Below are 12,914 nucleotides of genomic sequence, written 5' to 3' on the forward strand. Positions count from 1 at the left end.
TAGAATATTAAATGTTTGGCTAACTATACATTAAATTTACATTCTTTTATTAATGTAGGTGGACAATTATCGCTACAAAGTATTAACAGTTTAGATTGCATAGATAAAGTAGAGATAATGAGCGAAAGTATTGTTATGAAAACCAAATTGGAATACTCGATTCGATCGTGGATCAGTTAGGTATTTGGTCTACATAATAAAAAAATATCAAATGATCAAAGAATTGGTCTAACACTGGTTTTAGCTGATTTTTTTTTTTTAATTCAACCAAAAAACATTTGACTATTACAATCATGACAAAGTTGACACGGTATTCAGCATAATTCATTCCTTTAATTCATTTACAGGCAGAGACTAGCATTTAACATAAGTTTTATTGATTGATACGCCACCAATTGACTTCAGCCCCATGAATGGCAGGTGTCAAGCCTGCTGGTGAAGCAGCAGAATCAGCACCAGAATTCTTGTTCTTTGAGAGCATAAGTGCCTCCACCTTCTTTAATACTGCATTCTTTAAAATCAAGTGTCCATTTCTCAAACGAGCAATTGGAAAAATTATAGTATCCTCCATGAAGAGAAAGCAACTCTCTTCTCACTCTATCTTCTATCCAAGGATAACTGAGCAAGTTCAATAATGATTGGTTAACAGATTCCTGTAGCAAATTAAATGAACATCACTTTAATTGCCTTCCAAAATGATAAGACTACCAAGAATTTACCTGTGAGGGGCACATAACTATTTTAAGTACATTTGATTACGTTTTAACAGTATTATCAGTGGATTGAAGTCTTCCTAAGAGTTCTTAATGGCAGGTTGACATAATTTTGCAGAGTATAAAGAAATATGATGGATACCTTCTCACAGAATTTGCATTGCTGACTAAAGCAAAGATGAGCTGTGGTAGCTTTTGTGCTCAATTTGGCAACTTTCCCATTAGCAACCCACTTGTTAATGAAGTTTCTGAAGGATGAATGAGTTCTAATGAGAACTAGAGCAATAACAACAATTTTATTGGTGAAATACTATACTTTGAGCTGCAGTAGTTTGCACTACATACCTTGATTCTACATCTTCCTGCATGCTCATCAGAGTTTCAATTCCAGCACAGCGGCTATGACCAATGATTAATATGTTCTCAACCTAAAAATTTCAGCAACCATTTTAATTATGCAGTTGTATAGGGCATAACCTACTACAGCATACACACTCAAACACAAGACAAAAACAGCAAAGTTATTTTTGTAGTCCCTAGCAGCTTCTCTATTTTCCTGGTTCTTCCTACCACCCTTGTCATAACAAAGAAATTTGCAGTACCATCTCCTCAATAAAATTCTCATGAATAAGCGCGTACCTGAAGAATAGTTACCGCAAACTCAAGAGCAGCATTACACTCTGATGGTCCATTCTGCTCTCCAACAGAAGAAAAAAATGATGAGAGGAATAACAATTAAATATAGTTTGAATGTCCCGTTAATTGAATAGGCAAAAATAATCAGAAGCAATTATGCAAATACCTTCATCACTGGTACAAGATTGGCAATGTTACGTATCATAAAGGCCTCACCAGGTTGGAATCCTAATATGTTAGAGGGGCATACCCTAGAGTCTGCACAAGCAATTACCATAAACTGTACTTGGATTTATCAGTCAAGACCAATGGAGCAGTACAACATACAGGAACCCAAGAAATTGAGCTAAAAGGTAATGCTGTGGAGAGTATTCATGAAAAAAGAAGGAATAGTTCAGTAACAAAAAAATTAAATGGACTTTGTAAATCTGTTTGTTATCACCTTCGGAGATTGAGCTTCAGCAAGAGCTTGAAAATGCTCCAACTCTTTTCTGTCTAAAAGAAATATAGCTTATAAGATACTAGGCTAGCAACAAGTGACACATTTTTGCAAAGCTGAAACAGGAAAAAATGTGCGACCCAACTCTTACATATATTTTTGTTTCTTGAAACCCAGAAACCTCTTTTTCATCAAACCAAATAAATTCTGGTCACCATCAGTTTCAGTCATATTCCCTATATCAAGACCTTCATTTTCTCCACCGAGTCTGAGACAATTATTTGGAACCTCTGGTTGTTTTTCCCTACGGTTGATGAAAACAAATGGCATAATTGTAATCAAACGTTGCTTTTAAATCCAAATTCACAATTTGGCACAGACTGGTCAAAGAAAAGTGTAAACAATCATAGTTTAATTATCAGTATATTAAGAGAAAGCAACGTTTGATTTAAAAGCAATCTAAACGTTTTTTTTTTTTTTTTTTTTCTGGTACATAAATTCCCTGTTTTATGGACTGAAAAGAACGAAGATAATCTTTGCAAGCTTTTATATGGTATGGCATCAATCTAAATCAGCATGGAATTTATGTCCACGTCACAAAGAAACAACTGAGGTAAAAATGACCGATTCATCATCAATCAGAAAGACATAGTCTTGTTATGCATGAAACTTTTCTAGTGAAAAGCAAATTTATAGGGGTATTTATCTTCAAGCAAAGAATTCAAATTATATAGTTTTTTGTACAACGAATTTGTTCCAAGTGAAGAGCCATACAAGAGGCAAAATTTCCAACCAACATACCGAAGATGAAAATTATCCGACCACAAAATTTATTGTAGTTAACTTAAGTAATAGCAGGAAAGAAGAACAAGCCTTTCCACAAGAAGTAGCAGCCCACAAAGAGAAACCCAGTAGTTTGAACAAAATTTACGGATAAAATTAAGTCCTCACCAACTCCAACTTACTTGAATGAAGGCAACGATGCTGCTACACGGGAACCATCCGTTTTTACCCGATTCATCTAAAAACCCAACAAGAAGAGAGGAAAGGAAACAAATCAATATCAGAACCAAACATTAAAATAAACATCAAAGAAAAATTTATGGAGAAAACTATGTTTGATTAACAGCTTATAGCATGAAAGGGAATTAGCCACTTGCTTAGAAGCTTGACATAGGAAAACGATGGAGAAACTCACAAATTTTGGCCAAGGCCTTGTTCTGTAGGAAACCACATAGGAGAAGGTTGGACCAGAAAAGGGTAAGCACCAGCATGAATCCCCATGGATGTATGAACCCACTAAAGATGCCTTTGTTCGGAGAATTGAACTCATTCTGGACCCTGTAATGCGTTAGCAAGAAATTTAATTACATTTATTAATTTAATTATATCACCAAAAAAAGAAAAAGAAAAGGAAAAAGACAACAACAACACTTCCTTCATAATTTGAAAATTGCTAGTTATAGCAATACTACTGTGGTACTTACGAATTGGCCACACCATATCTTCCTTTCTGTAAACAACTGCTGACTTCAAAACACAAACTACCTTTGCATCACATTGCATGCCATATTTATCCTTAAAGATAATTTATCCTTGTCTTTATTAATTATTAAAGTAATGTACATGTGTATATTTATTGTTTATGTAGTGGGATGACAGGATTCTCGGGGCTGATCATTGCAAAAAGACAAAGCATTGGAAGGATGACGTATAAGACACTCAATTATACAGACTTATCCGGTTATTACACGTAAGATGTCGTTATCCCATTTTGTGGGACTTCATTGCAGCCTAACATCAACGATATATCTATTATTGACTTAAATCGTCGATGTTGCAGGTGGCAATGCTATCTGCTCCTTTTGTTAATGCCATTCTTTAATTAATAAGGCTGCTAACTAACCATGAAACACTACTTCAAATACCTCAATTAATTATTTAGAGGAAAAAATGTTTATCCTTTTAAATGACATAATTTATATATTTTTACTCTCACAAAAAGTAAAATGACACAACTTTTTCTTCTCTTTTATCTATCTTTTTTTCTCTCTTAAAATAACACACATTTTTTGCTTATTTAAATTATAGAATTTTAGTTCAATGATTAGCCCATGTTCCCATTGGAAAGAGTGTTTTTTTATTTTATCTTTCCCGCACAAGATGTGACTTTCTTTATCCAAAATGAAATACTTTGCTGTCATTATGTAAAGAATCACTTCAATTCAAAATTTTAAGATGTTAAGTGAGGGCTTTTTTAATTATTTATATAATTCTTTAACACACCTCCTCATGCAAAAGCCCTTTAGGCTTAAAGCGTGGATATTACACAAGTCCAATTTTTGATTTACCTTTTGTGCATTTTTTTTATTTAATTCCACAAGTGGGAACGACGAGGATCGAACTCATGATCTTATGATCACTGAAGTTCTGATACCATGTAAACCCAAAACCTTAAGTATTAGGTAAGGGACTTTGTAATAATTTATATAATTCCCTAACGCATTAAAACTTCGAAGGTTTTATTTATATGAGAAGCATTGTTTAAGGTGTACAAAGTTTCCTAAAACACTACTTGCTTAAGTGTTCGATCTATTCAGCTAACAAAATTTGGCACAAAAAATCAGTGAAAAACTGGACAAATCAGTCTAAAACTAAAAAAACCTGAGGAAAATGGTGTTGAATAAGTTCTTTGAAAAATTTTAATTCAACTAAAATTTTTTCTGAGTCAAATATAGATCAATACCAAGTTATGAGGCCCACTTATAAGAAAGATAAGAGATTGACTACTCCCCTCTTACTTTTTATACACGTTGTTAGCTTGGCTCTTTTTAGTTTTTGCATGCTTATATGTTTAAATATTGCAGTATTCAATGTGAGAGTCTAATGCGCTATGCAACATATTGTTGGATGATTATCATTTAGTCTTTTAGTATTTCTTTTTTGTAAGATTTCATTAGTTCATACTAAATTAAAATTTTACTTAACTTAATTTTTATGATTTTATAGTAACTTATTACTTAATATATAATTAAAAATAATATCTAATCATCACGGATTTGGCGATGGTTAAACCATGATTAAATCAGTTAACCATGAACCATTTTTTTGTTGATTCAATAATCGGCTGAATTTTCACCAAAAAAAATAAAAATAAAAATAATAATCGGTTGAATTTTAAAAGCGTTGATCTTGCTTCACTTCTACATATTCATATAATAATTGCCAAGAAGTTTTAGAGTTAGTACAAGAAAAATTAACAAGCCATACGCTGCGAACATTATTAGCAAGCTAGTATCGACTGAAGAAACATCTACTGACCTACAGCTAAAGATGGGGTTCTCCATGTCGCCATGTTTTCTGATCCAAAACCCTAACTACTGCATATTTCTTGCAACTAAAAAAAAAAAAAAAAACTTAATTATGTGTTTCGTGTTAGAATTAGTCGACATTCCTCGACACGAAGGCACAGTCAACCTCACTAGTAGGCGAATCATAACTGTCCCGAGCCCGTTTCTGGCCCAAAACCACTGGGCCCATCCCAGAGCCCACCAAAGCCCGATTATCTATGACAGCCTTCAAAGCCCGTTCCAGCGCTCCAACTTCTTCTTCCTTTCTTGCATTACCACCACCACCATCAGGCCACTGTATCACCACAACACTCTTGGTTCGGCCCCCAACCGTCATCATCTCCGCGCGAACCGCCTTGGCCCGAACCGACCGGATTGCCTGAGTTAGGTCCCGGTTCAGACCGGGCCGGTCCTCGCAGCACACCGTCGCTTTCATCCGCCTCGGTTCCCCATCATCACCGTCGCAATAGCTCAGCGTCGCCTCATCAGACTCCCCGGGAAACGGCCAAGGCTCGGCATCCGCCACAGAACGAACCGAATCGCTTTCTCTCCCGCCGCCGCCGCCGCCGCCGCTGCTGCAGGATGACGACGAATCTCCCTCGTGACATCGCGCCACGTCATCGGCCTGAATCCTCAGCCGTTTCACGTGTTGAACCACTTCCGCCAGCAACGACGCCTTATCCGACTGCAAAACCGCACAAACTTTGGAATTTACCACTGTGCCCTCGAATCATGCACCGGAAACAAATAATGAGAATTGAGAAATATTAACGAGTTTTTGTTTACCTTAGCGGAATTAGGGAGAAGAGAGCGTAGAGTGGAGAGGTGGGCGTTGATTCGCTGCCTGCGTCTCCTCTCAGCTTCCCTATGACTCTTGCATGCTTCCGTTGATTTCCTCTCCGTCTTTGATCTTCCACCGTCCAATTCCGTTGCCTTGATCAACGAGCTCTCGTGATCCAGCCAGCTCTCGAACCCATAGAATCTCCGAAAAGGAAGCATCTTCCTTCTTCTTGTTTCTTCTTTTGTGAAGAGAAGATTGGTTAGGACGTTGTAAAGAGGAGAACGACTGATATGTATGTAAATGTAATATAATATGTAATGTAGTGAGACTATATGGTTTAGTGTCCGAATATGTACGGAGCTTTCTAGGTAGAAAGTACGTATATGGGAGCCACATAAAATTAAAATTAAAATAAAGTAAGAAAAAAGAAGCGAAGTATTGTGGTATGCGGAGAAGGTAAGCAAGAGTATTAAAGAATGATGAAGCAAACACTGAACTGTTGTGGAAGAATGAGATCCAACAAATACGATGAGAATGGTACCCTTTTTTTTTTTGGAGATGGAGAGCGTTGCCCTAGATGGAAGAAGGAATAGGAAGGGACCTCTGAGAGACCAGGGAATAAATTAGTGCCTGTACATGTGTCTACAGATGGGGACAGAGAGTTGGTCAGAAATGACTTACATCTTTTATTTTTTATTTTTTTCTTGACTTGAAGACAATGAACCATCAAAAGTTGTAGCCTTTTCAATCTGTCTTAACTTTTTGGAATTAATTTGACTGTAGTTTTGAGGCTAGGTGGTTAATTTTAGATATATGGTAGGGGAAAAAATGCTCCATTTAGTAATGACTTGTAATTAAGAAACATTAATTTGATAATCGTGATCTCTGAGGATTTTATAGAAAAGGAATAAAAGAGGTGAGAAGGCCTAACGGATAAGGATAAGGAAATGGGGTGTGAGTGTTAATGGGATAGTGAGTTGTGATCAGTGCTCATTTGTTGTTGGTGATATATGGAGGACAGATAATTATTGTGGTGTTTGGTACAAAAAGGGAAGAAGGGGATGAGCATCATGCAATCATTTTCAAAGGGCTAAAGAACTGTTACTTAATAGACTTATTCCTGAGGCCGGCGCCGACAGCTTTGTTGATGGAATCAAAACGAGACAGGTAGTGAGTGATATGCTGACCCGACAACTTCTTTTGGTTCTCGGATCAGTTGCTCTATATAGAGTATATACACTATCGTCTCCTCTGAGTATCGCTTTCACACGAAACCCCTTTTGTTCCAATGGTCTATTTCCATATCCCAATCCCGTGGACATCCTCCAAAACCAAAAGCATTTTACAATATAATATGAACTCGGCGCGCAGCAAGTCCTGACCTTGGTCTGGCCAAGAAAACTGCTTCTATAATTTGCTTGTTACTCTTTACTTTTCTTGAGTGGGGTAAAAAGCATAAATGCATGGTTTTATATTCATACATGCATGGATATATGTATTACATCTGCATGCATGTTTTTCGATGGTAAACATTCGGGGTACTGCTCAAAAGCTAGTAACTTTTTTCCCCCCCCCTATTTGTGACTGGGCATAAGTTATATATATATAGTAACTTAGTATAATTGTAAACAAGTTCATTATATGTTAATTATCTTACGTCACCTACCTCTATGTATGTATCTTTTGTTTTAAAAAAAAAAAAACTGTTTTATTGATCTAACAATTTTTAAATTTTAAACCAAGGGTTTAAACTACAATGGGTCTATGATGAGTAAGCTATTGGCCATCCTAAAAATGTAGATACATTAAGTTTTGCAAGCAGTTAATATTTGATATCCATATGCATTTTCGTAGAATTGTATCATATTCGCACATACTGCAATTTGGGAGCTTTTATATTGAAATATTCACTTTGCATTTTATATATCGATCGTAAATAACTCACATCATTCTTCTGATCTCACCCCTTATTATATATAAAAACAGTCTTAAATAACTCACTCTCTTTTCTCCTATACAAGAGCTCACTAAGGATAATGCATATAAATATTCTTATTAAATTTCTGCCGACTTATCTTAATTAGGTGAGAATTGATAATCTCATAATAGATAAAGTTGGATACAAATATACAATTGGACATTGGTTATGCGCTGTCATTTTCTTTCTTCCCCACCGATTGGTTTACCACATTCCTTCTAGAGTTTCACTTTGGGTTACTATTTGATATAAATAAATCTGAAAAATGTGCATGTGAATGTGTCGGGTGGACCCCATCAAAGGTAGCAATGAAGAAGGAAAAATCAACATCCCGTGTCAGTGCTCCAGAAGCAAGAGCAGAAGAGACTTCAGACGGTATCACCCAACCCGCAGGGGGCACAAGGCAGATAGCCAGATACAGCTGAACTGCTCAGCTCAACGTACTGTTGCTTAGTTAGCATTAATTAATATTATATAATTAGAAATAACAAATTATATTTATATTTTTTCATGTTAATTTTTTTTTAATATCATTACATTATAATCTCAATTAATAATAGGATGAGAGAGAAAATATGAAATTCAATTAAAAATGTGAATTGGAGAGAAATAGGTGAAATAGGAATAAAAAAAGTAGACATAATATCTATCTGAAACTAATTAACCCAATTTACGTATTTATTTTTTGTGTTTTTTTTTTTTTCCTCAAATAATCGAGTTGGATTCATACTATGATTTTGACATGTCCATAATGCAATGAGCATGTCTCCCAGGCTCGCAATTCGATTCAATCTGCCCCGAATTAAATCAACCCCACTTTGCACTGCTCATTCGACTTTCAGGGGAGCCCCCATCTCCTTTGCCTTTGCATTAATAAATAAAAAGGCAAGGAGAGAGTTTACAAAAAAAAAAGAAGGGGCAATGAGAGAAGCCAAAGAGAATAACTTTATTGTTATGTTGAGTGTATTTTTCATTCACAATGTGATATTTATTTTAATTTTGTCAAATTATTGATGAATAATTTATTTTAAAATCAAGTGAAAATATAATTTAATAAAAAGTAAGACACATGTTATGTTATAAATAAAAAATATATCGAAAATTTAATGCATATATAACACTAAACAACTTTTCGAAAGTCAACGATGTTAAAACTTAGGCCCTAGGGGGTGTGCGAATGTAGATGTACTAGGGTCTGGGAGGAGAGAATTTATCGTGCTCTAGGACTATTATTTTTTAGGTTGTCTTTTAGTGTAAATGGAAGAGCAAAATTAGAAAAGAAGAAAAATAACAAGGGTAAAAAGGAAAAGAAAAAATGAGTGTTGTGAGAGGGAGCACTAAATTATTAGGTGGTCCTGGCATATTAAATATTTTCGTTTGGGAGAGAAAAGTTCTTCCATAATATTGATGACTTCTTTGCGCAGACATATATATATTATTTTTTAGTTTGCATCTCATCAAACCTTATTGTACGAGTTAATCAATCGGTGTGATTCTTGTAATGGATTAGATATGCTATTGATCTGGTATCAATTGTGGAAAAATTACTTTCAAAGTTGAACTTGCTGGGATTCAAACTCAAATCGCATGAGGATGGCAAATAATAACTTACCACTGAGCTACATTTGTTTGTTAATTAATATGCACCATTTAATATATTTATCATATCATTTAATAGAATTGTTTAAAAATTGAATCAAGTGAAGATCGAACCCTTGTTATGAAGATATAAATTATAGTATTTATCACTAGACTACAATTGATTCTTGGTTCACTTGTAACATTTAAAATATTTATTATATAATTGAGTATGAAATATAAATTTATATACTTAATTCAAGTGGTTGAATAAGTGACCCACTACCCAATATCTCGACTAGTTCAATGAACTATCCGGGTTTAATAACATTGCGACACTATCTCTGAGTCCCACGGCTATCTAATAAGCTAATGACTAATATAGTTCTGTACCAAATTAACCACTATGTTATAAACTTACCTTCGTTAGGTACGTAACTTTTATTCAAATATCTTAATTTCTATTGCGTACGGCCTAACTTAGCATTAAAATATATTATAAAATATAATATAAAAATTATTAATGTGACATTCAATTAATAATTTAAATTTTTAGATTAAATTGATTTTTTTTTGCATAATGTTAAAGTTCTCTGATTAATTAGTTATGAACTCATTCTCATTGCCTCTAATTTTATTAATAAATAATTAACTATTATAAAATTTCATAACATTGACATTCACTTCTCAAACTAAAAAAACTTATGTATAAAGAAATATATTAAAAAAATATAATATAAAAAATTCACCTATGACCTAACAACTCAAACTAACAATTAAATTTTCATTTAAAAAAAGAAAAAGGAGATAGAAGAAGGATAAAAAGGTGAGACAAAAGTGTGACTAATCCAGCAAAATGGGGTGGACTGGTACGGCAAAGCAATTTCTTACAGTAAGAAACCTTATGGATGCTCTGATTGAAGTCTGAAAAAAGCTGCATGCGCCCCCTTGTCACTACCATATGTTCGCCTATCATGTGATGTTTCACCAGCAGGGAAAGAGCAAAAGAGAAAGAGAAACAAATAGCAGGGAAAAGAAAAAAACTAACCCAATAGGTATGTTATTGTTGGCAACAATACTAACAAAACTCAAAAAAAAAATAAAAAAAAATGAGTACGATTTAAAGCAAGAACATGACATGGAAGAACACTTATCGGAAAGGTGCAGATTTTTATTAAAATGTAATAATTAATAATGGTGTTATTATGTCCTAAGGGGACATTTGTTAGTAGAGAAAATTTTATTGGTCCAGAAAATAAATATTATTGAAATATAGTGGAAAATATATTTTTGTTGGAATAAGGGTGGGAGTGCTCAAGGCCTTATAAACTCCACATTAGTTGCTCATACAACTAATGTGAGACTATATATCTCAACACGACCCCTCACACGAGAGCCCATTGGACTAGAAGAGTGGATGATGTAACAGGGTGCTAAGAAATTCCACAAGAGAAAGTATGGGGCGGCGAGGTTCGAACCCAGGACACGTGGCTTTGATACTATGTAAAAAACACCACCCCAAAAGCTAGCTCAAAGGTGAGAGTGTCCAAGGCCTTATAAACTCCACATTAGTTGCTCATACAACCACTGTATATCTCAACAGGATGTGAATTTATTTTACAAAAATAACCTAGGTGTACGCTTTGTTTGAAATATTATATTTTTCAAATAAGCTGGTCGACGTCTGTGCTATGAAGGTTAATTTGATCAATAATTTCGTGCACTTTCCCGAGCAAGAAAAAGTTCAATCTAATCCATGGAAATTTTGGCTTCTAGACCGTACCACTGATTGCACATGGGTACTATTGTCGGGAAAAGTTTACACTCTCGATTCTTTTTCATTTTTGAGTACCAAACATGGGTTTCATGTTTCTCCAACCTTGGTTTCTTAGGGAATGCAAATTAATCCGGGTACCAAACACTCTCGTGTAAACCCTTTCAAAAAGAATACTCCATCGTCATTTGGGGAAAAATTAGAAATTTATCAAAAAAAACTATTGTCAAATTTAGTATGTGGGACAAAATAAAATTGACTTTGTCGACTCTTTGCTCTTGCAAAGTATGCCTTCTTCTTCTTTCTTTTATTGATACATGCAAAGTATGACTTAGATTCAATATTAATGATGAGTAATATGTAATTTGTTGGGATTGATACACGACAATGTTCTTAAAAATATTTTTTTAAAATTTTTAATTTACGGAACAGAAATGATTAGAAATTATATTTGGTAAATTTTTTTTTTTAATACTACATAAATAGAATGAATAGGTAGTCTAGGAATAAAATATATATATATATATATATATATATATATATATATATATTGTTTTTTATCTCACTATTTATTAAACTAGTCTATAACTCGTGCCTTTGTACATGACAGTAGTAAGTAAAAAGTATAAAATAGAACTAAATAAACAGTAAAATTATATGTACATTACGCATTATAGTGAAATAGAAAATTCTGTAAATTAATGTAAAATAGTTCAACAAATAAGACAAATTAACTTATTTCAACATTTGAAAAAATTCTTTGAACACAATGTTTGTTGTAGTATTGGTCATTGTGCCATGATTGTCAAGTATGAGAAACTTTAATCCCTTCTTACTTTTGACCCTAGAGAGAGCAGCATACAATTGGTCATGAGTAAAAATTGGTCTTAGAAGATAAATTCCTAAATCGGATTAAGTCTGACCTTGACCATTGTTTATTGTAATGGCAAAGCAAATAACCAACAAAAATTACCTGCGTTCAAACTTTACAGTGATTGTGTAATTAAAAAAACTCAAATTCATCATTGGAATTAATACGATCTCACATATGTTATTGCCTGGAAGAATTTTTTCTTCAATAACATGTTCAACAAGTTTTGGAATAAACAATTTTGTCCCATTGCACAACCCTCTTGATTGATCTATATTTCTTAGAAGCATGACAAGCACTCCCTTTTTAAAAGTCAATTTATGGTTAGGAAGTCCAGTTCCATAAAATGTTAAGTATTTCTGGAGGAAATGCTTCTTGTGAATATATTTCTTATGTATAAACTTCTTTCTTCTAGATGAAGAAATTCCTTTAAAAGTGTTTGTTTGCATTTTGATAAGTAGTAGGAATTTCGTAATCCAATTTTTTTGTTAAGTTCAATATGAAAAAAATTAATAATAAGCGGACAATTATAACTTCAAAATATTACAAAAAAATATATTTTAATTACAGGATATGAAGTTAAATAGTGTTTTGAAAGCAATTGCGAACATAAAGCAAATGGTATTTATAAATTTCATTTGGTAATGTTTAAATTTAATTAAATAACTATGATATTTAAAAAAGCTTTAGAGACCAATTGAGATAACACCAACAGCATGGACAAACTAATTCACGTTTATATAAATTCGGTTCAGTTTTTAACTATAAAATGTAAATTTAAAATAATAAATATT

The 12,914-nt window shown here is 33.7% G+C and overlaps 2 protein-coding genes across 3 annotated transcripts; both read right to left on the minus strand.

The window, feature by feature from the left end:
• Positions 1-171: 171 nt before the first annotated feature.
• LOC133295286 (beta carbonic anhydrase 5, chloroplastic-like) lies at positions 172-3,393 on the minus strand. 2 transcript variants are annotated; one of them, XM_061494093.1, is made up of 10 exons: positions 3,276-3,393; positions 2,987-3,129; positions 2,754-2,809; positions 1,940-2,092; positions 1,792-1,840; positions 1,516-1,629; positions 1,353-1,406; positions 1,059-1,141; positions 856-961; positions 172-653 (listed from the first exon to the last, which is right to left on the minus strand). In XM_061494093.1, the coding sequence occupies exons 1-10, from the start codon at positions 3,352-3,354 to the stop codon at positions 450-452; spliced, it is 1,041 nt and encodes a 346-aa protein (XP_061350077.1). In that variant the 5' UTR covers positions 3,355-3,393; the 3' UTR covers positions 172-449. The 2 variants fall into 2 exon arrangements, with proteins under 2 accessions (XP_061350077.1, XP_061350078.1); XM_061494094.1 differs by having other exon boundaries at positions 2,740-2,809.
• A 1,645-nt stretch (positions 3,394-5,038) lies between these two features.
• On the minus strand, positions 5,039-6,461 carry LOC133295283 (transcription factor bHLH30-like). The gene is made up of 2 exons (XM_061494091.1): positions 5,925-6,461; positions 5,039-5,823 (listed from the first exon to the last, which is right to left on the minus strand). Exons 1-2 carry the CDS (start codon positions 6,135-6,137, stop codon positions 5,230-5,232), a joined length of 807 nt encoding a protein of 268 aa, XP_061350075.1. The 5' UTR covers positions 6,138-6,461; the 3' UTR covers positions 5,039-5,229.
• Positions 6,462-12,914: the final 6,453 nt, after the last annotated feature.

Source organism: Gastrolobium bilobum, unplaced genomic scaffold (genome assembly GCF_033153095.1).
Source record: "Gastrolobium bilobum isolate Gb01-03AN ecotype WA unplaced genomic scaffold, APGP_CSIRO_Gbil_v1 utg53647, whole genome shotgun sequence".
NCBI classification, from domain to species: domain Eukaryota; kingdom Viridiplantae; phylum Streptophyta; class Magnoliopsida; order Fabales; family Fabaceae; genus Gastrolobium; species Gastrolobium bilobum.